At 38.4% G+C, this 27,277-nt stretch overlaps 11 protein-coding genes and 1 long non-coding RNA gene across 13 annotated transcripts; 7 read left to right on the forward strand and 5 right to left on the reverse strand.

The window, feature by feature from the left end:
* Positions 1–42: 42 nt before the first annotated feature.
* LOC117152503 lies at positions 43–928 on the reverse strand. Its single transcript, XR_004462887.1, has 2 exons — positions 746–928; positions 43–645 (listed from the first exon to the last, which is right to left on the reverse strand). It is a non-coding gene; the product is annotated as an uncharacterized LOC117152503 (long non-coding RNA).
* A 1,092-nt stretch (positions 929–2,020) lies between these two features.
* On the reverse strand, positions 2,021–5,047 carry LOC100746996. Its single transcript, XM_003494690.4, has 4 exons — positions 4,919–5,047; positions 3,971–4,219; positions 3,655–3,859; positions 2,021–3,504 (listed from the first exon to the last, which is right to left on the reverse strand). Exons 1-4 carry the CDS (start codon positions 4,989–4,991, stop codon positions 2,994–2,996), a joined length of 1,038 nt encoding a protein of 345 aa, XP_003494738.1. The 5' UTR covers positions 4,992–5,047; the 3' UTR covers positions 2,021–2,993.
* On the forward strand, positions 5,013–5,930 carry LOC112213985. Its single transcript, XM_024372138.2, has 2 exons — positions 5,013–5,419; positions 5,505–5,930. Exons 1-2 carry the CDS (start codon positions 5,049–5,051, stop codon positions 5,638–5,640), a joined length of 507 nt encoding a protein of 168 aa, XP_024227906.1. The 5' UTR covers positions 5,013–5,048; the 3' UTR covers positions 5,641–5,930.
* A 1,279-nt stretch (positions 5,931–7,209) lies between these two features.
* LOC100747116 (mitotic apparatus protein p62) lies at positions 7,210–12,418 on the forward strand. Its single transcript, XM_003494691.4, has 6 exons — positions 7,210–7,912; positions 8,994–9,082; positions 9,439–9,627; positions 10,226–10,315; positions 10,833–11,001; positions 11,099–12,418. Exons 2-6 carry the CDS (start codon positions 9,007–9,009, stop codon positions 12,189–12,191), a joined length of 1,617 nt encoding a protein of 538 aa, XP_003494739.1. The 5' UTR covers positions 7,210–7,912; positions 8,994–9,006; the 3' UTR covers positions 12,192–12,418.
* Positions 12,419–13,092: 674 nt separating this feature from the next.
* On the forward strand, positions 13,093–14,462 carry LOC100745320. Its single transcript, XM_012393492.3, has 3 exons — positions 13,093–13,262; positions 13,388–13,654; positions 13,728–14,462. The coding sequence occupies exons 1-3, from the start codon at positions 13,166–13,168 to the stop codon at positions 14,099–14,101; spliced, it is 738 nt and encodes a 245-aa protein (XP_012248915.1). The 5' UTR covers positions 13,093–13,165; the 3' UTR covers positions 14,102–14,462.
* Positions 14,463–15,758: 1,296 nt separating this feature from the next.
* LOC105680211 (aspartic acid-rich protein-like) lies at positions 15,759–17,097 on the forward strand (the record flags this gene model as incomplete). The annotated part of the gene is given in 2 exon segments (XM_024372123.2): positions 15,759–15,951; positions 15,954–17,097. Coding segments are annotated over 2 exon segments (1,086 nt in total), but the record flags the coding sequence as incomplete, so codon positions are not given.
* A 721-nt stretch (positions 17,098–17,818) lies between these two features.
* LOC100747230 lies at positions 17,819–18,765 on the forward strand. Its single transcript, XM_003494692.4, has 3 exons — positions 17,819–17,992; positions 18,118–18,369; positions 18,456–18,765. Exons 1-3 carry the CDS (start codon positions 17,893–17,895, stop codon positions 18,707–18,709), a joined length of 606 nt encoding a protein of 201 aa, XP_003494740.1. The 5' UTR covers positions 17,819–17,892; the 3' UTR covers positions 18,710–18,765.
* Positions 18,766–18,924: 159 nt separating this feature from the next.
* On the forward strand, positions 18,925–20,509 carry LOC100747350. Its single transcript, XM_003494693.4, has 3 exons — positions 18,925–19,742; positions 19,833–19,981; positions 20,059–20,509. Exons 1-3 carry the CDS (start codon positions 19,322–19,324, stop codon positions 20,230–20,232), a joined length of 744 nt encoding a protein of 247 aa, XP_003494741.1. The 5' UTR covers positions 18,925–19,321; the 3' UTR covers positions 20,233–20,509.
* Positions 20,510–20,698: 189 nt separating this feature from the next.
* LOC105681951 lies at positions 20,699–21,678 on the forward strand. The gene is made up of 4 exons (XM_024372124.2): positions 20,699–20,791; positions 20,865–20,999; positions 21,130–21,307; positions 21,385–21,678. Exons 1-4 carry the CDS (start codon positions 20,710–20,712, stop codon positions 21,650–21,652), a joined length of 663 nt encoding a protein of 220 aa, XP_024227892.1. The 5' UTR covers positions 20,699–20,709; the 3' UTR covers positions 21,653–21,678.
* Positions 21,679–21,788: 110 nt separating this feature from the next.
* Positions 21,789–22,857, reverse strand: LOC105681959 (probable U3 small nucleolar RNA-associated protein 11). Its single transcript, XM_012393566.3, has 2 exons — positions 22,725–22,857; positions 21,789–22,614 (listed from the first exon to the last, which is right to left on the reverse strand). The coding sequence occupies exon 2, from the start codon at positions 22,604–22,606 to the stop codon at positions 21,845–21,847; it is 762 nt and encodes a 253-aa protein (XP_012248989.1). The 5' UTR covers positions 22,607–22,614; positions 22,725–22,857; the 3' UTR covers positions 21,789–21,844.
* A 227-nt stretch (positions 22,858–23,084) lies between these two features.
* LOC100747583 lies at positions 23,085–25,337 on the reverse strand. Of its 2 annotated transcripts, none has more exons than XM_012393565.3 (4): positions 25,203–25,337; positions 24,890–25,130; positions 23,646–24,767; positions 23,085–23,581 (listed from the first exon to the last, which is right to left on the reverse strand). In XM_012393565.3, exons 1-4 carry the CDS (start codon positions 25,215–25,217, stop codon positions 23,169–23,171), a joined length of 1,791 nt encoding a protein of 596 aa, XP_012248988.1. In that variant the 5' UTR covers positions 25,218–25,337; the 3' UTR covers positions 23,085–23,168. The 2 variants fall into 2 exon arrangements, with proteins under 2 accessions (XP_012248988.1, XP_033180401.1); XM_033324510.1 differs by having other exon boundaries at positions 23,646–24,773.
* Positions 25,338–25,459: 122 nt separating this feature from the next.
* Positions 25,460–27,277, reverse strand: LOC100747470 (putative tRNA (cytidine(32)/guanosine(34)-2'-O)-methyltransferase). The gene is made up of 5 exons (XM_003494694.4): positions 26,846–27,277; positions 26,695–26,764; positions 26,408–26,607; positions 25,944–26,338; positions 25,460–25,874 (listed from the first exon to the last, which is right to left on the reverse strand). The coding sequence occupies exons 1-5, from the start codon at positions 26,964–26,966 to the stop codon at positions 25,551–25,553; spliced, it is 1,110 nt and encodes a 369-aa protein (XP_003494742.1). The 5' UTR covers positions 26,967–27,277; the 3' UTR covers positions 25,460–25,550.

Below are 27,277 nucleotides of genomic sequence, written 5' to 3' on the forward strand. Positions count from 1 at the left end.
GAAGTTACTACTAGCGTTATCAACTGTTTAAGGCTCAAGCCGCCTTCCTACTTTTTTCTCGTATTCAACTTTTTACAAGCATAGAGCGTATTTTTGTCAAAATTTATTCACGTTTTAATCCTCGCACGGAGTCTATTTTTTCAAAGTGATCTCGATGTTGAAATAACGAAACCGCGCGAACGCGGACAAGCGAAAAATCCGAGTCCTCCGGTTCGAGTAGCTAACAAATTACCATTTATTTTTGTAACGCGTGTGAGTCGTCATGGGAGAGAACGAAATCTGTCGCACGAAACATCGAACGTACGTTGATCTATCAACGAATCGAGAGAAAACAAAGCTAAAGGAAAACAAATGTAAAAGAGTGATGCTCTTGTCGTTCAGGGGCGCTGCAATCTCTGAAATGGCCTGATCGAAGGGACGCGCATAACAGGATGTCCAATTTTCCACGTTGCCGCGAGCAAGGTTCGAATTATTTTTTAACTACCTTTGCATAGAGTAACGATGATCGCCCAAAGATGAAACCCAAAAAATATTTTTACTACGAGAAGAACGAGTCGTGTCAAACGGAGAAACGCATATCTATAGATTAGAGTGTGTGTATATATATATATATATATATATACACGTATAGTATATATATATATACTATGTATATATACTATATATATATATATATATACATTATATATATACATTATATATATATATATAGTATATATATATATATATATATATATATATATACACACACACACGTATGTAGAAATATATATTTTGACGAATCGAATGAGATACGTTTATTTTAAGGCAAAGAGATTGTTATTAGTATCTAGTCCATCTATAATATCTTCCGTTTCATCAGAAACATTTCGATTCTTTTCCTTTTCTTTTTTACTCTTTCCTCTTATCTTATTATAGGTATCGATATTGGGAAAATAAGCGAGAAAGAAAAAAAAATAAATATATATATATATATACACATACATATACCTATCTGTACGGTGATATAAGTATAATTATATATTTCTTATATCGATTTTTCAAAGTGTAATGAAGCCAACGTGAGCGATCAATAAATTGGACTTGAAGGTATCGCCTGTCGGACGATGTTATTTCTCGATAATATATTTCATGACTGTGTTGTGTATCTATGTTGGAGAATCTGAGTCTGGTTTGTTGCCCGTGGAGCGGTTAATAATTTTAGAACGAATGCAAAAAGACTTACTTATGTAAGATTCGAATTATTTAACACTTTGATAGAACGATAAATTGGAAAGGAAAATTTGACCAAACGAACTTGAGCTCCAAAGTAATAAACAACGGTTCGAAATAACAAACGAAAAAAGATAAATTGGCACTCTTCAAACCCGACAATGAATTTCAATTTCTAATCTTCGTCGTTCATTTTCAATCTTTTACAAATTGCGAAATATTACTTATCTAATATCCAATTAAATTACTCGAGGTCGATAAAACTGAGTAAACAGAAACAACGAGCGGTTTCCTGCCTCGGCAATGTTCCTTCTCATAAAAACATATGTAAATATGCAAATTAACGAACGACTATACTTAGCGATTAGCGATAATTCTCAATTATGATAGTAAAAACGATGTAATTTGTTATCGAAATCCCTTTGTGTTCATTCCTGGACAATTCACATTTGCCGCGTCAAAATTCTCTTCATGGAGATCCACAAAGCTGCAATGGCACGTAACATTCCTGAAATCGTGAAATTAACGTGGAAAAATTCATCTTCGATACTGTCACTCTCGTTCTCTTCCTTTCTTTAACTAAGAATTTCACTTACGTTAAAATTCTTTAACTAAGAATCCATATACGTAGTTGTATCAAGATCAAATCCACGCACACACACACACACACACACACATATACATACTTGGCGAATAATTTTTCTTCTTCGTCTATCTAACAGATCGCCATAAAGTTGTTGTCACTGTAATTGAAAATCCTCACTGCGAGATCGACTTGGGCAAACGTAGACAGAATAAGACGAATGTATCGAACCGTTTCTTTTTGGCTTTATTAATTTATCCGTGTCAACGATATTACAGAGAACGATTATAAAAATGTACGTTCGTAATTTCTACCCTGTTGAACGACTGATCCTATATTTGATTCGAACACGAGCTAATATTCCAGCACAATCGATCGAAGACAGTATTTCCACGATCGATCAATCGATGATCTATTAAACTCGCGCGTACGACAAAAATGTCTATCTACTGTGCACGCGTGTTAGGCAGCACGGTTATCTGTTTTACGACAAAAGAAACATATAAAAAAAATTCCATCGCTCGATGGCGTGTGTATATCTGTTTTACGATACATGTGTATAGATACAACTCGATGTTGTCGCATGGATGATACGAACTACTTGCAGGATATTACTATGTTTATTATGTTTTCTACTTACTATGCGGCATCCAAACTAAATAAATAGTTCGCATAATGGAAACGGATTTGCAGCGATCGTAATTGCATTCTCACGAAAAAGATTCACATATGGTCTTGTTTCACCTCTTCCTATTGATAATTGCGGATTATCGTCGTTTATTTCATACGGCTAAACTCGTCCGGGTGTATCCGGCGATCCTCGCAGAACCGCCAGCGTGTAGTTACTATTAGCGACACTTCGAGTAACAGAGACTTCGCGGAGAGAGGAAATAAGGTGATCACAATCGCGAGAGATCATTCAGACGGAGCTGATCAGAAAGCGGTCAGTCTTCTCGAAATGAACGAACGATATCACCGATTAATCTGGCAGAGTGTGTAGTCGTTCGTTGGTTAGTCGAATTTATCGGGAATTAATAAACAAGCAAGAGGAATAAAGAAATACGAGAGAGAAAGGAGGCAACGATAATAACTCTGCCTTAACTCGTCATGAGAATACGATCTACGTGTGAGATAGCCTAAACTCTATGTTTTAATTATAATCCTCGATCGATCGAATCGAACGAAGAACAAACACGTTTCAGATCTCGTTCACGTGCTGATGAATATTGTATGCCCTTCCGCCTCTTCTCGACTCCTTCGGCACCACGGCCAGGTGTTGCGGCTCGATCTCCATTTGCTCGATCCTTCTATCGTTCGAGCTTTTCTCCGACGAGAATAATTCAGAGGGTTTCGAATAAACGAACGTCGTCTCAGCTCCGTTCGATTGGCCAATCGTAGCTGAACCCTTCAACACGTTGTCTTGCGCACTGAGCAGTTGCTTGAATCGTTCGTCGTTCTTCTCTTCTTGATCCCAATGAACTCGAGCAGACCTGGAAGTTGTGGATGGGATGGCACGTTGGCTGCTTGCTTCTTGATGATTGTTCCTGTTGGTCAGGTTCAGTTTTGGATTCAGATTAAGTCCAAGCCATTGAGAGAAGAGAGCTATCCCTTGTTCCGCGCTGGCTGAAACCGCTGCTATGAATTCCTCCGTGTTCAACGAATCCTCCTCGTCCTCTGTAGTCTCGGTGGTTTCCGTCGTCTCGATAGTGCTGCGAGGAAATTCCAGTTACGAGGAATTAACGATAAAAACGTTCGTAGTCGAGCTACGATGGCGGTCGAAAACGAATGAAACGACACCTCGTAATTGGATACGCGTCTCGTGTATCGTTCGCCAAACAGTTTTCAAAGATCGTACTCACGCAGGGGCTTCGATCTGTCGCACCACCTGATTGAAATTGAAGCATCCCATGTGGTAAGTGGCTTGCGGTGTGCCCAGCAGTGCGGGCTCGATTACCAGGCAACCGTCGTAACCAGCTTCCGCCTGCTTAATCGACGTAAATTTCGCGCATATTTGCGCCAGATCTGACAGAAGGTTCATGCAGGTTGGCCTGTTGGATGCGTCCACTGTAAAATGTCGTAAATGATACTAACTTCTCTTTGAAGCTGCCTAAATATAATAAAGGAATATTCGTCACATCTAACTGTAGAATAGAAAATAATTCTGTCATTCATTACCGATCTTAATGGTAGCATTGTGTACGGGATTATCGCCGTAGCTGAGGTTCAACGAGATATTCTGCTCCTTCTGCTTGATGTTGATGCACGCTCGACCATCCAAGTCGTCCACCACGAGACCACCACCGATCGCCGTCGTCAGATTTAGATCGATGCAACACAAACAATTGGAAGTTTGACAAAGACATTGCGACTGCGGCGCGGTTGATCTGCCCACGGCGTCCGGAATATCCCAGGAAAGTAGCGTCTCTGTCGTGAGAAAAAATACAAAGGCGCATCAGAGAAACTCGACAAGAGAAATGGGATCAAAACGAAAGTCGTCGATCGAAAGTCGACGAAAAATATCGTCCCCGATTTCCATCCACCAGTCGATATTCTCGAAAATTTCTCTCGGCGCGTGTTGACATCGTTTCGATTTCTCTACGCTCTACGAGCTGCCGAACCTTCCTCCGCCGAAAGGCTTTGTCATTCTCTCCTCGAAACGACAAACAAAGTGCGCGTATCGCAAAGTGTGTCGCGTCACACTCATGCGTCAGAAAGATGCCTCTATCCGCAAACTTTCTCGCGTTACTGGGACAAGTTACCGACATCTTACGATCCGCGATAGAAGGTAAAACACGGAACAATGAATTCTTTAAGTTAAAAAAAAAAAAAAAACAGAAAATAAGCAGTTCTCGATCGAAATAACGAAACGTGAAGCCGATCGAGAAAAATGGCCGAACGTAGCACGCGCCATCGTGTTAAAAAGCGAATTATCGCAGAAGAGGGCCGCGATTGGTATGCGAACGTCGAACTTTTGTTTACCAGCGCGTCACGAACGTCGGCGTACGTATTTTCAGTCACGAACGTCGAACTTCCGACGTTCGTTGCTTGGAGAATGTCCAATGGATACTGCAAAAAACCGCGAGAAACGTTTCCACGAGAGCGTAACTAATCCGTGTTGCTCACCGAGCAGTCCAGCGGAAGACACCACGACGACGGCGGTGGTCAACAGCACCAGAATCGTGAACCTGACGGCCATCACCAACAACAGTTGTTTCCCAGATATTCGTACAGGGGCGATGAGTCGATTTTCGCGATGAACTATCGCTGGAAACTCGTGGACAGAAACTCCAACAACCAACTAGCAGCTGTCAAAAGGACTCGCGCGTCGAACAGGCCTGGAGATCCTGCCCAGCAAGGAAGCAGCTTAAATCTGGGCACAAAGCCGGGCGCGGGTCTCGGATCGGTGATCGGCTGGCGGTCGGCACGAAAACTGGCGACAGGATTCGCCACAGCGACGATGAGGTGCCACGCCATTGGCCGAGGTGCGGAGGTAACAACGGGCAAAGAACCTCATCTGGGTGACCGGGTGACCTCCTTCGGCAACCTGGTACCAGGAGAACTTACGCGACTGTCCTCTCTAGCGATGCTCGGTTTACTCATTGGGGGGCATCGACAAAAACCACGGTGATCTTCTTTTCGTATAGTTAGGATGTCGTTCAGAGCACATCGGTAAAGGCAATCTCTTTTTCCCTGCGTTTCTTTCTATCAGAATTTTCATCGCCCCAACAGTCCGACGATTTCCTTCATTCGCTGCGATGCGAATTGTTTCTTCGGATTTAGCAATGGATAAAAGTGAAAATTCCCGATCAAAGTGGCAAAAATCAGTTTTTTACCAATGCGATTGAAAAACCAAAATCTAAATAAGGACTTTGGTATCTAGATATTATAAGAATATATTTCTATACACGTCAATTCTCCACGAATGCATAAAGATCCACAGTCTAATAATAACGTCCGTTTTCTTTCCTTGCTTCTCTAACCTGAATCGTAACGAGTGTAATGACAGTAATACGAGATTAACGAGACCACGATCACCATACTTCTCCGAGTATTCTTCTTTTTCCGGTAATTATATTTTCATCGGCCATGTCTTTGACTCGTAATATTCTTGGCTTTCCCTGATCGATCGCGCAAATACGGAAATAAATAGATTTGAAACGAAAGGAGAAGGAAAAGCGTACGCATGGTTGGCCGCGGGCAAACAGAATCGTCGTTCCGCTTGGACACTTGGTGAATCGCGCCACATATATATTACGTATATGCAACTACTCTATATAATATATTTCGATATCGTTATTTTTGCGGACCAAAGGACGCAAGAAGATGAACGGTAGCGATACGTCTGACGATTTATTAAACGTCCGCTCGATACTTAATTTCCTGTTTACAAACTGCAGGCTGCTCCCGATTGCATTATGTTTTCGAAACGAACACCAGCATCCGAACAGATTATCCCTTGACGTTACGTAAAAACTCGTTTCCCTTGATGACCCACATATCCTCGGCGTCGTTCATCTCGTCGCACCTTTTAGAAGCCCAGAGGACCATGGACCCCATTATCTTAAAATACACCAGAGTCGAACGTGTGCATCCCCGACAATAATTATCCAGCCTTCCGCAACGTTTGACAGCCTGAATTCCATTGTGCAGTCTTCATACCGACGAACAAGTATTAACCAAGGTAAACCACTCCTGACCGCTACTTTCTTCGACCCACTAACCGGAGAAAGGCCCCATCTCGACCATCAAAACACGCTTCGGACTGGCTATCTCGGTTGATTTTATCAGCGAACGTTTGTCATCGTTTATGATACTTGAAAAATGTCACGATACCAACTTGATGGCTCGCGACTTTGCCAGGATAAATCTTCCGGCTGAATGGGTAAATTTTGGCTAAGTAGGTAAAGTCTATAAATAAGAATAAAGGTAGGAGATTCGTAAGGCTAATCAGTTGGATACGAGACCAACGACCAGTTTGAAGGTCGGTGAAAAGGTCCGATAATTGTAACGTAGTAAGAGCGAGTTGCACGCTGGACGAATAAAGAATTTCCGGCATGCTCATTGTGGATGCACCGCGATTACCTCGAGACAACGTAACTTTATGGCGATAGAAATTTTTGCGAAGTGGGACTGTCTATTACAGACGTCGTGATCGAGGTTTGTATTATACCGTCCAAACATGCTTGAAACCTACATAAACGTTTACTGCCATTTGTATTACAATTTAACGCGTTGACTATCGTCAACAGTGACCCAAGATGCTAATTTTCTCTCTTCTTTTTTTTTTTTGGATGATTAAAATGAGATAAACTTCGCTAAAGAATCTCGATTAAAGAAGAACGACGAGAATGATTTAACTAGATAACCATGTTAGAAAACAGTGCGCAGATACGACATAATATTTTACAAAAATGAAACGTTACGATGCAGTATATTTCTTAAAGAGGAGAAAAAGAGGAAAAGGTAATTCAGACGAACTATCTTCTATCTGTTATAAAAAGCCATTATTGCTTTGGACGAGTAGGTTAATAAACGTTACATCACGTCGATTCGATGTACATCACGACGCAAATTGAAATTCATTCGAGGATCAGAAACAAGAACTTCTCCTTTCTGATTTCGCGATCTCGCCGTGTTATGAGATGAATCATCGTGGTACCGTTCGAGAGTAAGTCTTTCATCGAAGATGAAAGGTCGCTAGCATTTGGCTCGAACGTACTTGACCCTGGTATCGGTTCAAGGCAAAACGAAAAGCCGCTTTGATTTTCAACGATGCAACGTGGAGAATCCGATTCGAGGAACCGATTGGGGGAGATCGCACACGATCGGTATACTATACCCTGGCTGGTAGGGAATCGTTGTCTTATTTACCCAGAGCGAATTAGAATGCTTAATAATCGTAGCCTCGGTCGAGACAGGTGGTGGTGGCTTGACCGACTTTTAAAGAAACCTTGGGGGGAGTTGGGCGGCATCTTCAGTTAGACATTGGCCTCCGCAAGACGAAGAGTCGGAAAAAAGAGCTGAAGGGTGCGACGAAGAGAGACGTCCTTTTCCAACGATCCTCTTCACTTCTATACGAAATTTTCGTCTGGTATATACTTTCTGTCAGTAGCACAGGTCAGTGAAAAATGGTTTTCTAGTTTCGTTAATTTCTTCCTCTTTTTCACCGAGACGCTTTCAGTTTCATCGTTAATGGAAATAGCGCTCTAATCTAATCTAATTCTAATCAATTCTTTATCTCTGATTCTATGTAATGTAGGCTTCTCATTGTTCCAATTATACCCGAGACTTTTAACTCGATCGAAGAAGTTCAATTTTCTGTCACGTTATTAATCGTAGTAACAAAGTCCGGAAGGATCGGACACATACCTACGCGTACCTGATCACCGTTTCTCGTGACGTGACCGCATATTGTTCCGCACAAAGCTGACTGACGCGTGTGCTTCCTGAAGCGTTGTTCAGGTACCATCCGAACGGTGAACTTCTTGCAAGAGACGTCTTTGGCCGTGACCGTGATTTAGGTCAACCGGTCGCAGACAAGAAGTTAGCACGCGTCGTGACGAGCCCATTAGTCGAAACAAGAGGAAAAAGTCGTTCCTCCTACGAGTTCGCTGCTCGAAATGATTGGACCCGTCGGAGGATCAACCGCGCGTTTCACCCTTTGCCGAGCTATCGTTAACGAGCGTGAACACGTGGTCGTATTGTTCACGGATCTCTAACATCCGGCAGTTCTGCGTGACAGCCGACGTTCCGTTAGCTTCCCTCTATTTCGGATCTGTATCTGCTCGGTTTGCTTTCAGAAACGAAGACAGCATCGTTGATAAACCTTGATTCATAAGTCTAATAAATAATAATTATTCCGTTTGAAAAGGGTAAGGAACAAAGGAACAAAGCTTTGTAAATCGCCAACAGGAAACGGTGTACCTATTGTCCTCGTTAAAATTTACTGCAATCGCTGGCTAAGAGATAGCGTATCGTTCGTAGCGCGTTGAATATCAATACGTTTCGATACAAGATCTTCCCTTTGTGCAAAGCCGAGTGACAGCGGTAGGAAAATACGGAGAATGTCAAGCGCATGGCTCACCTTTGCGAGCGTACGATGCAAACGATGAATATTCGCGTCCGTGAACCTTTAGGCTTTGTCGATTTAAAAACTTCGTAGGATGTACTCGTGTCATCGTCTTACTTTGATTTACAGGACAAGAGCGAAGATGCGGCTGTCGATGGTGGTCGAGTTGTTACTGATCGTCCTCCTGATCGCGTTCGCCGCTTACGGCAGAGTGATCGGTAATGATTTTCAAGAGTTTCCACATTGTTAACGTCAATTCTTGTAATGGCCTGGTAATTTCACGTGACTTCCTTGCTTGTAGAAAGGAAACGTTTATTGAAGGATTGAAGTTAATAAGAGATATAATTTCGAAGGATGAAGTCACTTCTTTTAGAGGTCTAACGAACGTAACTTAAAAATTGTGTTCGAAAATTACATGTTCCTACGTAACACGGTATATCCTTGCTAAAACGTACAATTACTCACGGTAGAAAATAGATTCGGAAAATTTATTTGCTTCAATTTTCTCGCGCTCCCTGTTCCTGAAAAAGACAAACGTGCATGTATATACGCGATGAATTTATTAATTCCATAGAGCGCGATGAGAAAGCAGAAGATAGAGCGATCAGGGATGTAAGCGGTTCTGAACAGAGTAACGTCGGTATATCGACGTTATCGTTGAAACAGGCAACCGACAACGTGAACAGATACTGCACTTGCAATGAGAACATATGCAATTGCTGCAGAGACTTCCATATACCGTTGGTGCAATTACAAGGACCAGGTAAGCGTTGTGTTATTTAATTGAACGTAATAGAACGCGGCCATTAGAAAGGATAGCAATAAAGGAAACGGGACGATAAACAAATGTCGCGTTGTTAGATCCTTCATAGACTATTCGTTGAAACATCGTTGCATGTAATTAAACGCGAGCATGTACACAGAGTGTCCAAGACTGATACCAGTTATCGAGACGATAAAAGGCGTCTATACAGAAACCTTAATGTTTATTTTTTAAGTTACGAACTGTCGAATCGCTACTATGATGCAATAAAACAAAAAAAAAAAAAAATACTTTTAATATTGTCAATATCGCGAAAATAGTAGTTTTGCGACACTCGGTGTTGTACGATGTTCGTACGAAGCTTGATAGAAAATTTTTTGGATGAATCGCAGCACAACATATCGGGTTGGCAACTTGCTGAAATAGACCAAGATAAGGATTGCATACCTAAATATTTTTACGTACATGAAAAAGTCCGTGTGCTAGAAATGTGCATAAAAAATGTTACTAAAACGCCTCGATTATCCGCGATAGTACATAATTAGATGGTATTCCGTATACTTGTTAAAGACTTGAACAAGAATATCGTCCATTTCAGGATGTGCATCGTTGCAATACTTGCAAGGGGATAATTTGGCGGTGCAGCTTAGCTTCGGTGATAACATTCTAACAAGCACAATCGTAAATGGTAAGTACTTGCGTCGCTCATACATTTCAGAGTCTGGAGATAGCGTCACAAGCGCCATGCAATGTCACAGATTTATCTCTATTTGAAAGCTCACGGTACAGCCAGAAAAATTATTTGCCTGAAAAGTGTGTTAATCGTTTAGCAAAACGATGTGAAAAGTCTGCCGGAATTCAGGAAATGCGTCGAGACTTTCACGACTAACGTGTACGCGCCGCACTTTTAAAAGACGAGTGCGCTTTATCGGTTCGAAAAATGTTTACAAAAAATTGAAAAACTGTGTTAAAAAGTCGATATCTCCTCTGTGTTTGTTCGCCGTAAGACGAATGCTACGTCAGAAATAAAGTATTCATAACGTATAAACATCATTCGATCGACTTCGTTCGCGTCGCGACCGTTCGAGGAGAAAGTGCGGCATACATTAAACGAATAAGGAAACACGTTCCCTAAACGATTTCTATGATTACTATGACGATCTACGATGATTTGATATAACGCTTGATACGCTATGGTGTTTTAGGAAAGAATCCAAAGCCCGTATGCGTCCCGTTACCTGGAGGGTTTACGAAATTCTGTGGAAGAATTTATTCCATTAAACGGGATGCTAAAAATCACTTCAAAGCCTGCCTTGGACTGGAATTACAATCAGCGACAGAACTCGAGGCTAGTTTACGCGTTAGCTGCTTTAGGTAATGACACTTATTTCTTAATAATATTCATTAGTCGATAACATTTTTACAAGTCATACAGAAAGAATAAAATGTTTACGCAATTGCCATATCATAGATTTGGCCCTGACGGTTTAAAGTTGCGCCCAGCAGAACCACTTCCGGTAGTGGAAGCCGAGGCTCCGGAAGAAGACGACGATGACGATTTCTTTGGCCTCGGTTCGGACGATGACGACGAAGACGACGATGCCGAGGATAATGCACCGTTGGCTAACTCCGTACCAAATTCTTCCGCGGAAGAAGACGAGGAAGAAGACGACGACGAAGATGTTCTTGGATTCGGAGCTCTATTAGATATTATAACTGGCGAAGATGAGACCGCAACGAAGAAACCAAAAGTAACAACGCCTCCGCCTCTTCTCCACTTCACGATTCCAATTCTAAGTAAGCCGACATCGTCACCAGTAGATTCTAACGTCGCAAGTAACGTTGCCACTAACGATTTCGAAGAAGACAACGAGTATAATCAAGAATCCTCGAACATGAGCGGAGAAGGCAATATCGAAATAAATGAGGAATCTGCAGCGACCGATACGACGGGTAGCGAAGCCGAAGAGATCGTTACACAGGTCTCCAATAAGATAGCTTCCTATACGAAGCCGGATAAAACACCGATTAAGAAATTCACAGCGGTTGATACGAGTACGAAAAAACCAAGCATCACGAGCTCCAGCATCAACGCAATCGAAAATGAAACGAACGAGAAGAAGAAACCCTTGAGGAAACCGATTAAGGGCGAAGAAGACGACGATGACGATATTCTAGGAGATAGTCTAGACGACGATGACGACGACGACGATGAGGATGAAGAGATTTTAAACGACGACGACGATGATAACGAGAAGGACAGCGAAGCAGAGGAGGACGAAGATGAGAAGGTTGACGGAAGTGAACACGAGAATCACGAGGACGAAGACGAGAAAGGCGAGATCGAAGATTTAGATGACGACGACGACGAAGAAGATGCAGTGATCAGCGCGTTGGTTTATGACGAAAAAGAGAATGGAAAGAAGAAGGGCAAAGTGAAGAAGCATCACCAGTCTTCCGAAGCTTACGATGATGACTCGGATTATGAATTAGGCTTGACCGGGCTTTTGGCAAGAAGCAGGCATTCGAGAGACGATCGTCAGAGCAAAGAAATGAGATTCTAAGTCTTATAATCATGCTCGTCCCGTTCTATACACGTATAGACTAATCAAAAGAAACCGTGAGACGATAGTTTTCCAAATAAATCAATCGATTATCGGCGAAGATTAAGTCCAAAGTTTAAGTAATCGTTCAAGATTGGACTTCTTTGTTAAATCGAGGAATATATGTTAAGAAGTATGGAGACTGATAGCTTCTTTTTTTTTGATAAGAATCGTTTTATTATTTAATTGACTACTAGTAGATAACAACATATGTATAATACTTTTTGTAAAAAGCTTCTCTGCTAATGTTATTCGGACATCATGATAATAGATATGATAGAGTTATACATATTAAAATGTAACTTTTATAAAAAGTCGCCATATAGATCTGTGCAAATAATTTAATGCTATTTAAGACAGTAATTAATGTAATTTATGTACGGTCGTATAATTAATTTATTGAATCTGTAATTAAACATATACCCTTATTAAACTTATATCTGCATTAAATAAACTTATATCAGCTTATACACAAACGGTATGTACTTTTTGCATGAAAAGATTGTTCACGGAGGATTTGAATGATTTCCAGCTTTTTGTTACTTTTATCACATACGTTTTTTGAATACATCAATCGAAGCAGCTCGTTATTTTGTACAAAAAGTAAAAATCTATTTACATCGACAAATAGTAGATCAGTTACACATCGATTTTAATGATTATCTCTAAATAAACTTTTCATTCGGTAAATAATAAATAAATAATTTCGAAATATAGGTTATAAGCACAGTCAATAAATTATCCATCAGTAGGTCAAACGTTTTATCAGTAGAGATCGACAGTGCCCTACACAGAACTACAGAACTCACGCTTGAATTTCGTATAATCGATGAGCACGAAACGGTATATAAACATGGTATTACATTCCAATCGATATCATTTTGTGGGTTCAACCGATCGGCAACGCACCTTTCTCTTCTTTCTTCGCCAAAATCATGTTCAAATTGTGCAGCGTTTTTGTGACACTGCTCCTAGTACAGACAGCCTGGTGTTCTACGTCTCACGATAAAAATATTAGAGCTCTTCAACAAGGTAACCCATAATTTTTATGACAATCAAAGTGTTAAAAAGAATTTCATTCGGAAACAGATAGTAATTTTAGACACTTGGCTCGTTTCATGAGACAATTTTATACTGAATCGATTATATTTACATAGTTCTGGCCAATTCAGTGACGTACTATGACCCGAATACCGGAACTGAGCTAAACGAAGAGATAATCGATTTAAAACTAAATAATTCGATTGTTACAAAGATATATCGACGTTCGCTATGCCACTGTAAGAAGAACAGTTGTAACTGTTGCGTCGGTATTCGTTTCGTTGGTTTTAATGGCCCAGTGTGTATTAGGATTATAATCAATACAGACAGTAAAGCTATCATAACCGCAAACGGAGACCCAATATTAACGCATCGCTTTAGAAGTAAGAATTTTATTTTCTTTTCTTTCTGTATATTTATCGAACTGTGCTTTCTCACGATATATTTTAATTATAGCGCATCCACGCCCGATATGTGTTGGTCTTTCCAACCTTATAAATATTTGCGGTCAATTCGACTTTTATTATATTAATAACCATTTGCGATCTTGTACGAGCATCGATCTTCAGTTTCTCTTCCTTCGATTTTCGGGATTCCGATTTCCATGCGTTCAAATTGGCAATGACGGGATCTCTATTGCTAGTCTCGGACTGTTACCGAATCAGATTAGCACGGAGTCAGAGGATCAAGTAACCAACCCGGAAATATACGACGAAGTAGATTTCGAACAGCAGGATCTGGAAGTTCATGACAATCAGATGTCAATGTTGACTCCCGAGCAAGAGGCACAAATTGGACAATTAAAATTGCGATCACTAAGAACGAATTAATATCTGCGTAAAATGACATAGTTATTATTAACTAAAAAGTAGCGGTAATTTTATTCGTTAATTTAAAGATTAATTCCTAGTACCTATTGTTATTATTGTTATACCTATTGTTATTATGTACCTTATTATTGTAACGTAATGTATAATAATGTTGGACCACGTCTCTATGGTCATACCTGTTATCGTTTCTTACTATTTGTACCGAGACAGTATATCGAATAAAATGCGAATATTTCCAAGTACCCAAAAATCACCAAACATCTCATCAAAGCCTGCTTTAGACTGAATTTAGAATTAGCGACAGAACTCAAAGCTAATTTACGCGTTAGCTGTGTTACATCAGGTGACTCTTTACGTAACCCAGAATCCATCCCTCGATCGAGGCGACCACTAGTTGTGCAAATATAATTAGTCGGACCACGATAATCCTTAATTGTTATAAAATATATTTAAGTCGAGACGTTCCTTGTTGTTATTGCTCCATCAGGTAAAAAATGGGAAGATCGCGTTTTTCCCATGTTCAACGATCATTTCCACCCGCAAGCGACTAGTGGTGGGGCGACCAACACCCAGCAATAGTTTTCCTCTGCGATAGCATCGTTACCGAACTTCACTGGTTTATCGTCCTCAGATCAGTCAACATCTCTTCGCCTGTTGTCATCCTTAGATTAGTCTATATCTCTTGATTGGTTTTCCATCTTTAGATCGGTCATCTGTTTAACTTATATTTGTACGCACCGAGCGTATCTATCTATATCTACAAGTTGTTGCGATAAAATATATATTGTAACTTGTTACTCTCAGTGTTATAGTCAATTCAACTACCTCTGTTATCCTAACCGAATTAGGAAATCGACCACTTCGTGACGTCGATTATATTAGGTTGCCCGAAAGGTTTCTTTTGCTTTATAAGGAAATAATAGACGCAAAATGTTTTTTGTTTTATATTAGTTTATTCAATTATGCAGGAACATAATAATAGAAATAGAACATGGATCATATCTGATTCAATAGAATTGTATCGGCATATGCGTCTTAGGACGTTTCGATACGAAGATGCTTCACATAGTTGTTTAGCCACAGAGGATTAACACTGTGCGATACACATAATGTAATAAACAAACTCTGGACAAAGCAATTTCATGTTCAAACATGTTCAAACCTTTCGATATCCCCCTCGATCAGTACAAATACACGACCAAGTTCTCCACGAGTCAGTAGTAGTGCGAATGAATATCAGTATCGAATCAATCTAACGAATCAGTATAACGATTAGTATCAGTACCGCAGTATCGCGCAATCTTATAACGAGTATCATCAAGCGAGCAACGCTTCCGATTAACTTTGTATTCTACATTTTAAAATATCTGTAAATATAGTTAACGAAATCAACTCGTTTCGTTATTGATTTAATCAACAACACGTCTCAGAGTCCACCACAAAATGATATAAAACAGAAATTGTTGTTCATCTGTTATCGTAACGGGAATTTACGACTTCCGTTGGCGCGCTTCCACGCGATCGCATCTCTCCGCGAACGGTAGAACAAGCTGTTTTAGTTGATGATACGTATTTATTAATAGTATTTATTTATTGATAACATTTTTCTGTGAACTGTAGAATGAATAAAAGATATACGCAGTTGCAATATCATTGATTTGACCCTGACCCTCTAAAGCTACGTCCAATAGAACCATTTCCAGTCTTCGAAGTCGAGGTTCCGGAAGATGACGTGATTTTCTTGCTGAAGGACAATGACGAGGAAGACGATGATTCCGAGGATGGTGCACTATTGGCTAACTTCGTGCCAAATATTTCTACGGAAGAAGACGAGGATGAAGATGACGTCGAATTATTCTCGGATTCAACACTCTTAGAAGAATAAAAAAAGATCACGGCCCGCCTCTTCTTTACTTCACAGTTTCAATTCTAAGGAAACTGATATCGTTGTCGGTAGATTCTAGCGTCGGAAGTAACGTTGTCGCTAATAATTCCAAAGAAGACAACGAGTATAATCAAGTATCCTCGAATATGAGAGAAGAAAGCAGTATCGAAACAAATAACAAGTCTGCAGTCACCGATACGACGGTTAACGAAGCCGAAGAAATCGTTAAAAAGGTCTTCAATAAGATAGAGTCCTATGCGAAGCCGGATAAAACACCGACCAAGAAATTCACAACGTCGGATACGAATGCGAGGAAGCCTGGCATCGCGAGCTCCAGCATCAACGAAATCGAAAATGAAACGAACGAGAAGAAGAAACCCTTGAGGAAACCGATTAAGGGCGAAGAAGACGACGATGACGATATTCTAGGAGATAGTCTAGACGACGATGACGACGACGACGATGAGGATGAAGAGATTTTAAACGACGACGACGATGATAACGAGAAGGACAGCGAAGCAGAGGAGGACGAAGATGAGAAGGTTGACGGAAGTGAACACGTGAATCACGAGGACGAAGATGAGAAAGGCGAGATCGAAGATTTAGATGACGACGACGACGAAGAAGATGCAGTGATCAGCGCGTTGGTTTATGACGAAAAAGGGAATGGAAAGAAGAAGGGCAAAGCGAAAAAATATAACCAGTTTTCCGAAGCTTACGATGATAACTCGAATTACGAATTAGGCTTGGCCCGGCTTTTAGCAGAAAATAGGCATTCGAGGAGTAATCGTCACACCAAAGAAACGAGATTTTTAGGTCTTATATTCATGCTCGTCCCGTTTTGTATACGTATAGAATAATGAAATAATCAAGGAACGATATTTTCCGAAATCGATCAGTCGAATGTTTAGTAAAGACTGCCGTTCAAGATTGTTAGGCCTCTTTATTAACTCGACTTATCATTGTTAACTATGTTAAAAAGCGGAAAATCTGATAAATTCTTTTGTTATCATAAATCACTTTATTTCCTAAGTAATTAATGATTTTGAAAAATTGCTAATAGATAACAACCATTCAATACTTGTTGAAGGAGCTCACGCACAAAGATTACTAATGGATTTTTTACGTTAAAAATGTAAATGATTAGGAAAATAATAAGGAATATACTTCTGTGTTTGATAAATATATTGGGTCTGTAAATAAACGTATTAATTAAACATTTTATTATGTAAAATCCGATTTTAATATGTAAATATAAACTATGTAAATTACTTACTGTATGGAAAAGTACCTCAGATAAGATTTCATTTATTTCGATTTTTGTCGTTAATTTTTTTGTAGGTTGTACGTAAAAGTCATATAAAGATCACATACGTTTTTTTTTTTAATAGAATTGTATAATTTTGAACGCAGTAATCGATGCAGCTCGTTATTTTCTACGAAAACGTACGAATCTACTTATGTTGACAATCACTTCAGTAGTTATGTTTTAACTTTAATTTTTTTCTCTAAATGATTTTTTTGTTCAGCAATTAATTAACGATGTAGTTTGCGATAACAGACAAAAGTCAGATAATCATAATATCTACATATAGAGATATTTATAGTATAATATACACTATAAGGTATAACATAAGTATAGTATGTATATATATGTATATATATGTATACAGCATGGCGTATATTTATATATGTATTATCTATAAGTCGTTCAAATGATTATCAATCAAGATAATCAATACTTAACAAGTACTTTTTATACGTGCGTTTGTAAAAGTCACGTGCTGATTTCATCTAATCGATGAGCACGAAGGGATATATAAATATGGGATTCGACTCAAAGCAATCAAATCACATTTTGTGAAATCGTAATACACCTTGCTTTTCTTCTTTCTTCGCCAAAATCATGTTGTTCAAATTGTTGAACATCTTCGTGACACTCCTCCTGGTACAGGCTGCTTGGAGCGCTGCGTTTCACGATGAAGATATCGAAGCTTCTCAAGAAGGTAACAAATAATTTTTACGAAAGTCAAAAAGTTGGAAAGAATTTAATTCAGTAGTAGATAGTAATTTTAAGCAGTCGGTTCGCTTCATAGGATAATTTTATATCGAATCGATTAAATTTTCGCAGTCCAGTCCGACATAGTGTCGTATTATGATCCGTACACCGGAACTGAATTAGATGTAGACACGAGCGATGCTCTTGTTGCAATGATACAACAACGTTCGCTATGCAAAAGTGAACAGAACGGTTATGGCTGTTGCGTTGGTGTTCATGTCAAAAAAATGAAAGCTTCAATATGTGCAAAACTTACAAACGGTAACGACCCTAAGCTTGAAATAACCGCAAACGGAAAAACGATCTTCTCGCATTCCGCGAAAGGTAAGCTTTTTTATTCCTGTTTCTCATTCCTCTATACTTGTATATCAAACGGTAAATTCTCATGATATATTTCACAATTGTTGTAGCGAACACACCTGAAATGTGTGGTAACATTTTCGAAGGAGTAAAAGTTTGCGAACAAACACAAGTCTCTGTTGTTAACAATGGTTTACGGGTTTGCGCGAACATCAGACTTAAATACGCTTTCTTTAAGAGTCACATAAACATCCCATGCTTTACTATTGGCAAACATGGTATCTCCGTGAACAATTTCGCACAGTTAGAGAATCAACAGGAAATGGAATCGAAAATGTACGACGAAGTAAATTTCGAGCAGTAGACTCTGTCCAATCTGGATTATGACAACTACGTTCCAACGTTAGCTTCTAAGCAAGAGGCATAAATTGGTCAATTAAAAATATGAATACCAGAAATGAATTAATATCGGTGTAAAATTATATAGTTATTATTAAGTATAAAATTGTAACAATTTTATTCGTTGATTTAAAGATTAATCTATAGAATGTATTGTTACCTTATCAGTATAACGTATAATAAAGTTGAACGAAATCGGCATAATCATACCTGTTATTCTTTTCTTGCTGTTTGTACCAAGCCAGTATATCGAATAAAACTACGCGATAAATAAATGATGTCCTATAAGAACCTTGACACGAGCTATGATTTTTTTTTATAGCATGCACTCTCAATCTTTCGTGTGCCGATAGCTCGTCGCTTTTTTTCCTTAATCAGATTAGCACGGCGATCCAGCAGGAAATAAAACGCGTGCGACCAGTACGAAGTAAACCTAAATTTCTCCGTAAAACGAGGTCAGAATGAGATATCCGTTAACTGACCAGTCGAGTGTCGAACGTTCAACAAGGAGTACTATCCATCTCACGAAGAGATGTTCTTCCGTAGTCATTGAATCCGGCATCGTTAAGGACGCGAGATGAGGGCTGCCTGTTTGCTACTCTTCTTCGCTGTTCTTTGCATTCAAAGCTCCTTGCAACGGATTAACAAGAGAGCTTCTGATTCGGAGAGAACGTTAGAAACGTCCGTAGACAATGATATATTGGCCGTTACGAAAAACGGCGATTCCAAGAAGAATGAAGAAGATTGGAATACAAAGAAATTACAAGAATTGCTGAAACAAGTGACGAATTCTACGTCGAACACCACGACTCAGGTGACCGCCACGAAACAAGGTCCTTGTCAATGCGGAGGAGGTGTCTGCGGTTGTTGCTCTAGAATTTTATTCGACACTTGGAAACAGAAAGCATGCGTGAATGTGACGTACGATCCGGATGAGTTTAGCTTTACCGCGAAGATTTCGATGAATAATAGAGTTCTGTATACAAGAACCATATCTGGTATGTTTAGTCACAACGTATAGGATATTTAAATTTCAGCCGTGTTTTAAAAAGATAACTTTAATTTCACGAGCATTTCAAACGTTTCAGGAAAGAATCCTCGGCCAATATGTGTGCCAGTGCCACGAATTCCAATCGTTAAAGCGTGTGTTCGATTTTATAACATTTATTTCCAGGGCAGAAATATTCATGCGTGTATAAATATGGAGGGAAAGTTTCAAGATTTCACGATATTTAAGGTGAGCTGGATTTGACGACCGGGGATAAAGGGACGTCTCTTTCTCAACGTTTTTACGAATAATGCAAATATTTCCAGGTCGGATTAGATTGCATTAGATTCGGTGTAAACGGTTTGGCTCTGGTAAAGCCAGAGGACGGAGGTGGATTAGGTCAAATAGAATTCTTGCCAGGTGATGACGATGATGAGGATGAAGACGATTATGATTACGACGACGACGACGACGATGACGACGATTTACTTGATTTCTGAGGAAACCTAAGATTCTGTTCGTGACAGTCGCGAAGGACTTAATAGTACAATTACGCATTCCTACTGCCATCGTATGGCAGCAATCATTATTTATTATATTTTCTTTTTATGTTTAAGAGCGTAACGCAACGATCTGTTCGTAAACTAATAGTCTGATGATTGTCAACGAGTTCGGTCATGTTTTATAATGTAACTTTGCGTCGTTCGAAACATCGAATTAACTGCTGAATATCGTAATGTACATTATCAAGAGACGAATAAATAGATGTATTTGAAACCTACTTTTTTTTTATTATACCTCGGTAATTACATCCTGTGTAGCAACCACCGAGTCGAAACGATATTGTTTTGTGGAACGTCGATCGTCGATGTCGGTTAGTATAACTATGAGAGATGTAACGTATCCATGTAACAGAGGTAAAAGAGGCAGTGCTGTAAATGTGCCACAGTGAAAAAGTCCATTGAAAGGTACTAAGCATGAATTCCAAAGTATGTGGCGTCCTGATTTCATTTTGGTTACGTTTAATTTTTTTTTGGACGGTTGGTGCTACGGAAGGAAGTCAGTTTTTTATTTATTCTCTGTTTCTGTTATAAAAGTTAAGTTTCACATTTTTAAATAAAATGTTTATTAGGAATCCCCGTATCTAAAGGGTTCTTGGCTTATAGAACTGTTCAGACGTTTCAGACATATTGTACCTGTAATACATCTTATTCTTGCTCCTGCTGTCAAAGTGTTTTTATTTTATACACCAAAGCTGAAAAAAAGCGTAAGTTTTTAGTATAATTAATTATTTTTTTATTGATCGTTTTCGAATCTTCTTATTTCATTGACGGGTTTCGATCACTTTGGAATCAATGGCTCAACTATCTCTTCAAAATTCTCTTTATCTCGTGCAGTTTGCGTTAATCTTACTTATCAAAGAAATGGGCTAAATATTGATGTGGCGTTGAACTCCGATACATTAAGAAGTAGAACAATCACAAACTATAAGCCATTAAAGTTCTGCACTAATATACCAGGATGTTACTTTTCATCTGCATGTGTAAATATATTGGAACTCAATAAATTTCCCAGGTAAAACACACTTGAATGTAATACTTAAAGATGTCATATAATTCTCATTAAATTTTTTTCTTATATTTGACTCAAAGATCAATCACTGCTTGCCTTCGACTGGATATCTTCTCTAAGAAACGACTATGGCAATTAAATTACGACTGCGTTAGCATATCGATGGAGTTGCCTACAATACCAGGTAACGGAACGACGTCGACGACAATGAACGCAGGAATGACATCGGCAATGAGCACTCAAACGACGACGATGAGAGCGGTGGAAACTGAAGAAACTACATCAACGGATGTAGAAATAATAACAGTACCAGGAAGTAGACCAACAACAGTCGTAGATATTGATTAACTAAATATTATAAGAAATATGACAATATTCTGTAGATTACTCCAAATACTTAATTAATAACTGGCTTAGATATAAAGTTCTTGAGAAGAAATGATAAATTATACCGTAGATGTAGTTAATTAAAAACTTTAAAAAATAGATTGTTTTATTGTTTATTAAAAATACGCCTTATACGCCTACACATAATAGAAGTTATCGTTTTCTTTCAAATTTCCATTTGTAAACGGGAGCAGCATCCTTTGTTCCTACGCTTATTAGTTTTGGTTTAGTAATTTTTTTATCTTTTAGTGCTCTTTGCATTTCTAATTTTTGTTGTATAATAGTCAATTCCCTTTCTCTCTCTATCCTCTTTTGTAATTCTTTGTAAGCATTGTGTTTATCACTTTCAATTCTTCTCAAGCTTGCCTCATCTATGTCTGATAATTTCATATCTTTTAATTTACTTAATTTTGGTCTGTTTGTGCGTCTGGATATCAATGCTGGGTGTGTATCCAGTTTCTTAGCAAGATCAAAGTTTTTGACTTCCTCCAAATCGTCTACAAAAAAGGTATGTTTATTCTTGGTTTCATTTGCAGCATCTATCATATGCAGTTGACTCTGAAGCTTATTTATTTTCTTTGCTTCTATGTTTCTCTTGTGAGCAATGTATCTAATATCTTGCGTCTCCATTAGCTGTATTTGTTCCGGTGTATGATTTTTACGTTTTTTCTTTTCTTTATGAACACCTCCGCTAATTTTGGAATTGATCATATGAAAATAAAATTCATCTGGGTTTTTGTTTAGGGCACGTCTACGCAAAAGTTTTAAAGTTTGTTGTTTTTCTTGATAATTTTTGGCTCTAGCAATATAATCTTTCTTTTTCTCCAAAAGACCCAAGTGCTTGCGAGTCTCTGGTTGATGTCTCTCGCGATGAGTCTTCTGTGTGGCTTTTGCTGCTTTCTTCCATGAAGACATTGTTAAAACTAAAAGGATTAGAAAGAATATTTTTGATAAATCAAAACGAAAAATACTTAAGCAAATCTATACGTAAGAGTTTAATGGTAATACTGTCTTAAACAAAGGTGTAACATACCCAGACACAACACACGATTAAATTAACAAGAAATTTTTCTTTAAAAGGAAATTATAATGTTGTCGTACAGTGGCTGTCGTAACACTAAGAAACATAACCTCAAACATCAATCGATCGATACGATACCAGTTGCAGCAGCGCCATAGGAGCTAACGAATTCGAATCACACCAGGAGCATACTTAAATAACAATCTTATTTATTAAAAAGCAGGCAAACTTTACGATACTTACGATACTTTAAACTTCAAAATAGAAAAATAATCTACGATATTAATGAAATAAATACAGTACGCATAAAATGTTACAATTACTTTAATTGAAATACTAAGTGCGTTAATTTAATAAACGAATATACACCAATACAATAACACAAAAATATATTCCAATAAAAAAATTTTTTTGTATAGAGAATGATATCGCTGGAATTCCAATTATTATCGACTATCAATCGGTTTGCGTAGATTGGTGGGCTCTATCGGGAAGAGGTAGAACTGTGTTTCCAACCGATAACGATCCCTGATGGAAAACCTGAGTTTCCGACGATACTCCTCTCTGAGATGTAAGTTGTCGATTGTTTCGCATTCTCGCAATCGGTTCTCGCCCTTTAATTTTATACCATCCGCGGTGTCGTTTCGCAACAGGACTGCACAATTCATTCTGAGGGACAGTGAATTCCGTTGACGGTTGCGGTGGAGGTGCATTTTCGATATCATCTCTCAGTCGTTTTCCTGATTTTTGTAAAAAGGAAGATGCGAAATTTGATAAGGAACTTGAGGCCTCTGAAGTGGAGGGTATCGGTGCAACGCTTTCTTTTGGAAGAACTTGTTCTTTTTCGACATCCTTGTAAGAACCGATTGCTAAAAATTAATTCAATTTATTTTCTTTAAAAATACGACTTTTAAAAAAGACAAGTATACATACCCAAATTTTTCATGACATTTCTCACTGCGTTGGCGACCGCGGATAAAATTCCACCGGAGTTACTATCATCCGTATTACTACTCGAAGTACTTGAATCTTTATTATCAGGACTGCTTAATTCATTTGACGAGAAGTAATAATTATGACTAGAAGTGGCATAAGAACCAACAGAACTCACCGAGTTACTGCAACCAGCGGAACTGTTGCTGTTGGTTGAAAGATTTGTATTAGAAGCGATACGTTCCAGTTTCTTTAAACTAGACTCTATCAAATCAGATGTCGTCATCTTAGAACTGCTTTCCATGACTACCATCATCACTATCCGCGAGGAATCAGCTGGCTGTTGATCGTTTCTCACATTCACTCTTTCCGGACTACGATATTCTTTTTGTATATTCTTCGCATTATCCTCGTAAATCTTGATCTGCGATTTCTCCAGAGACTCTTTCATCTCGGACAACGTGTTGCACGTTTCATAGTAGTCTTCGTTCTCCGTTACATCCATTACAACCATCGGGCTAGCTTCTGAAGGAATCTCATACTGGTCCGAAAATCGAACTTTCTTTAGAGAATCTGATCGTTTCTCTCCTTGATGCGTTTCCAGAGCTTGAGAATCTGGTAACACTTCACCCTCGACATTCGTTAATTCCATATCTTCCATGCAATTATTGTCCGTATAACGTTCACTTGTGTTACTATTATCTTTGCTCTTCATGATTCCTAGATTTTTCGATTTATCTCGGGGAAATTCTTTATTTTCCTGGTTCAATGGCAAAGAATAGAAGAGGGTTTCCTCGTGAATAGTGGCAGACGGGCAACTCATGTAATTGCTCGAATTGTCGGATTTCAAACTGCTTTTCAATGCGGAATTAGTTTTTGGTGTTTTCAAGGAGAAATTCGGAGCACTCGGTGTTTTAAAATCTAAACTCGTTTTTTGGCCGATGACCATAGGCGTACTTGTGTATCTATAAAGTTCAGGAGGAGAGGTCAATGAACCGAAGTTGCTACTGTCTTCGCACGATGCTTTTTCTTCTGAAGCCAAAGGTGGTGTATTCAGTACGGATCTTTGTTCTTTGGACACCAATGAATATCGATGTTGTGATTTCCACCATTTGCAATTGCCTCTATCTATAGAAAACAATATAAAAGATGAATTTTAATTATCAGCAAAATTAAGTGTGTAGTAACCATATTCGCATATGAATTTCCTTATGAAAAATAAAAACAAGTACAGTGATAATTACCAAACGATTCCAAATCTTTAATCTGTTTGAAAATCTCACCACACAAATAACAATACAGAGGCAAGTGCGTGATTGCTATGTGACACAGAAGAACCTTATCCTCGAGGGATTTGAACGAAAATTTCTCGTTCATACAGAATGGGCAGTTCGGTTGCCGTTTCTTGTGTTTTTTCTCTTCATGCTGTTCCCGGCATGACGCGCAGCAGAATAATTTCTTGCATACGTAACAAGTTCGGTTTGTCTACTCAATGTGAAAATTTTATGATGAATAGTAATTGTACAGGTTTAGCTCGAAAAATCTTTGAATAAATACCTCAACTGGAGCCATAGTTAGACGAGGTCAACGCAAACTGAGACGATGTAATGTTTACTACCTTATTATAGTCAACACAATACGAAGTATACATGTATAAAAACAATTCTTTCTGGTACTTGACATTTAAGCAACATAGTGAATAATTAATTGACCGGATATAGAAGAAAATAATTAAAGGAGGAATAAAAATTTAGTAATGAATAAAATACCACCTTTAAATAGTTTTTTGGATTAAGGATATGGGATAAAAACAATTCCTACGGAATCAATGATATATTTACAGAATGTTACATGTTTAAAAAAGTAATTTATCAAGTTAAAAAGTATAAAATAACACGCAAATTTTTACGTCGTATTATCTTTATTATCAGATTCATTAGATAATTGGGCAGACATTAATTGGTCAAGACCCAATATATCTTCGTTGTTATCGTCATTTTTGCTGTCTTGCAGCTTGGTCACCTTATTTTCATTTGTCTCCTTATTTTTCTGCTTCGCTTGCTTTTTAAAGTCTGCAATGGTCATGGAATTTAGATTATCTACTACTACATTAACATCGAATCTTCTAAAATCGGTATCTCTGTCCTCCAATAGAGACAATGCTTCTTCGTATGGTGGTGCAATCGGTGTTTGTACTGGCTCATGATATGTGTATTCTTTCCCTTCAAACTGAAACAAAGGAACATAGATAGTACAAAATATAATTCAACGTGAACGTGATAAATAAGAAAAGCTTACATCCAGTGGATAACACGTATCAGAATCGGGTTGACTAAGATCACCACATACAACGAATGGAACAATGACTCTGTTAACTCCTGTAAGCTCATTAAAATCACACGGCTCATGAGTCAAGAGAGGATTCAGCATATGAGGTTCGTAACCTTCAGGTGGTGAATAATCTTTACAGACTACAAATGCTTCGATGCTAGAATTGCGAGAACTGCTAGGCTTTGTACAATAAACATAGGGGAAAAATATCTTTAACTGAGCATATAGTAACGTCACATCCTTAGCTCTAAATATTTTTGCTACAAACGTGCCTCCTTTCCTTAGTATATGAGTAGTAATGTTTAGAGCTGCTAGTAATAATTGAGATTGGATATAAATGTCCATATCGTGTAAACCTGTAACTGTTAATAATTACTCTGTAAGCATTATTATAATTTATCAGTGAAAATAATACTTTAATTTAAATTTACCATCTGGTGCTCCATCGCAGACTACCAAATCAGCCTGTTCATTGTCAAAATGAGAAATAATTTGCTTCGCGGTGTTAATGTTGGTAATGTCTCCTTGAATTTGAATCACCCCTTCTATGGGTGCCATCGCTTGTAAATCAACCGCAACTATTTTTGGAGGCGTTGCATTTCCTGTTTCCAAAGCTTTTTTGTAATTCTCGCTATTCGTGAAAATATATAATCAAGATTTAGGTATCTTGCAAAAGTTGATTTCTTCTTAGAATTTTAGCAAATCGATTGCAACATACTTTAATCTTCGTGATAAAACCTGACTCCAGCTACCAGGTGCAGCACACAGATCCACAGCTTTGTTAACCCCTTTTTTCAGCCATAAACAAAAGATTGTATTTTATTTGTGCAGTGTTGGAGTCATTTATTTTTGTATACTTACGTACGTACCATCTAAAATATGACACTCGTTATCTATTTGAAGCAATTTGAAAGCGCTCCTTGCTCTCCATCCTTCTTCTTTCGCTCGTCGATAATAAATATCTCGTTTATCTTTCGATGTTTTTCCCATAGTTAAACAATGTGGAATACAATGTTTATTGTTCACTGTCGTTTCACGTTTTGGTTACTTTCAGATTTTGGGTTCCTCACGCTGGCAAACATAAAGATTCTTACAGAAACTGTATTTCTGAGTTCTAGCATTAATCTGTTGGTAACACTAAGAAAATAACCGCCAAGTTCAATATTTGTTCAGTCAGCGTTCATTACTGTACAAATACGACTAATATTTTATAATTCTTAAATTATGGGGGACGATGCTTACGTATCGGACTGCGACCAAGAGATAAATTTTTAAATAAAAGCAACTACTTTGCGTTTGTT

The sequence above is a fragment of the Bombus impatiens genome, unplaced genomic scaffold, assembly GCF_000188095.3.
Source record: "Bombus impatiens unplaced genomic scaffold, BIMP_2.2 scf_3474, whole genome shotgun sequence".
NCBI classification, from domain to species: Eukaryota; Metazoa; Arthropoda; class Insecta; order Hymenoptera; family Apidae; genus Bombus; species Bombus impatiens.

What these genes read in the sequence shown, in the direction of transcription:
- LOC100747583 (XM_033324510.1), bottom strand. An exon ending in TAAAGATTTGGAATCGTTTG is followed by an intron (nt 24,774 to 24,889) that starts GTAATTATCACT and finishes TGTTTTCTATAG; the next exon opens with ATAGAGGCAATTGCAAATGG. An exon ending in AAATGTCATGAAAAATTTGG is followed by an intron (nt 23,582 to 23,645) that starts GTATGTATACTT and finishes ATTAATTTTTAG; the next exon opens with CAATCGGTTCTTACAAGGAT.
- LOC100747116 (XM_003494691.4), top strand. Translation starts at nt 9,007, where the DNA reads ATGCGGCTGTCGATGGTGGTCGAGTTGTTACTGATCGTCCTCCTGATC. An exon ending in CGCTTACGGCAGAGTGATCG is followed by an intron (nt 9,083 to 9,438) that starts GTAATGATTTTC and finishes TTAATTCCATAG; the next exon opens with AGCGCGATGAGAAAGCAGAA. An exon ending in TTACGCGTTAGCTGCTTTAG is followed by an intron (nt 11,002 to 11,098) that starts GTAATGACACTT and finishes GCCATATCATAG; the next exon opens with ATTTGGCCCTGACGGTTTAA.
- LOC100746996 (XM_003494690.4), bottom strand. Translation starts at nt 4,991, where the DNA reads ATGGCCGTCAGGTTCACGATTCTGGTGCTGTTGACCACCGCCGTCGTC. An exon ending in CAATGCTACCATTAAGATCG is followed by an intron (nt 3,860 to 3,970) that starts GTAATGAATGAC and finishes GACATTTTACAG; the next exon opens with TGGACGCATCCAACAGGCCA. An exon ending in CGACAGATCGAAGCCCCTGC is followed by an intron (nt 3,505 to 3,654) that starts GTGAGTACGATC and finishes ATTTCCTCGCAG; the next exon opens with CACTATCGAGACGACGGAAA.
- LOC100747470 (XM_003494694.4), bottom strand. Translation starts at nt 26,966, where the DNA reads ATGGGAAAAACATCGAAAGATAAACGAGATATTTATTATCGACGAGCG. An exon ending in CTGCGATGGAGCACCAGATG is followed by an intron (nt 26,339 to 26,407) that starts GTAAATTTAAAT and finishes AATTATTAACAG; the next exon opens with TTACAGGTTTACACGATATG. An exon ending in ATACGTGTTATCCACTGGAT is followed by an intron (nt 25,875 to 25,943) that starts GTAAGCTTTTCT and finishes CCTTTGTTTCAG; the next exon opens with TTTGAAGGGAAAGAATACAC.
- LOC105681951 (XM_024372124.2), top strand. Translation starts at nt 20,710, where the DNA reads ATGAATTCCAAAGTATGTGGCGTCCTGATTTCATTTTGGTTACGTTTA. An exon ending in CACCAAAGCTGAAAAAAAGC is followed by an intron (nt 21,000 to 21,129) that starts GTAAGTTTTTAG and finishes TATCTCGTGCAG; the next exon opens with TTTGCGTTAATCTTACTTAT. An exon ending in GAACTCAATAAATTTCCCAG is followed by an intron (nt 21,308 to 21,384) that starts GTAAAACACACT and finishes TTTGACTCAAAG; the next exon opens with ATCAATCACTGCTTGCCTTC.
- LOC112213985 (XM_024372138.2), top strand. Translation starts at nt 5,049, where the DNA reads ATGAACTATCGCTGGAAACTCGTGGACAGAAACTCCAACAACCAACTA. An exon ending in GGGCATCGACAAAAACCACG is followed by an intron (nt 5,420 to 5,504) that starts GTGATCTTCTTT and finishes TCTTTCTATCAG; the next exon opens with AATTTTCATCGCCCCAACAG.
- LOC100747230 (XM_003494692.4), top strand. Translation starts at nt 17,893, where the DNA reads ATGTTGTTCAAATTGTTGAACATCTTCGTGACACTCCTCCTGGTACAG. An exon ending in TATCGAAGCTTCTCAAGAAG is followed by an intron (nt 17,993 to 18,117) that starts GTAACAAATAAT and finishes AAATTTTCGCAG; the next exon opens with TCCAGTCCGACATAGTGTCG. An exon ending in CTTCTCGCATTCCGCGAAAG is followed by an intron (nt 18,370 to 18,455) that starts GTAAGCTTTTTT and finishes CAATTGTTGTAG; the next exon opens with CGAACACACCTGAAATGTGT.
- LOC100745320 (XM_012393492.3), top strand. Translation starts at nt 13,166, where the DNA reads ATGTTCAAATTGTGCAGCGTTTTTGTGACACTGCTCCTAGTACAGACA. An exon ending in TATTAGAGCTCTTCAACAAG is followed by an intron (nt 13,263 to 13,387) that starts GTAACCCATAAT and finishes ATATTTACATAG; the next exon opens with TTCTGGCCAATTCAGTGACG. An exon ending in ATTAACGCATCGCTTTAGAA is followed by an intron (nt 13,655 to 13,727) that starts GTAAGAATTTTA and finishes TTTTAATTATAG; the next exon opens with CGCATCCACGCCCGATATGT.
- LOC105681959 (XM_012393566.3), bottom strand. Translation starts at nt 22,606, where the DNA reads ATGTCTTCATGGAAGAAAGCAGCAAAAGCCACACAGAAGACTCATCGC.
- LOC100747350 (XM_003494693.4), top strand. Translation starts at nt 19,322, where the DNA reads ATGAGGGCTGCCTGTTTGCTACTCTTCTTCGCTGTTCTTTGCATTCAA. An exon ending in GTATACAAGAACCATATCTG is followed by an intron (nt 19,743 to 19,832) that starts GTATGTTTAGTC and finishes CAAACGTTTCAG; the next exon opens with GAAAGAATCCTCGGCCAATA. An exon ending in AAGATTTCACGATATTTAAG is followed by an intron (nt 19,982 to 20,058) that starts GTGAGCTGGATT and finishes AAATATTTCCAG; the next exon opens with GTCGGATTAGATTGCATTAG.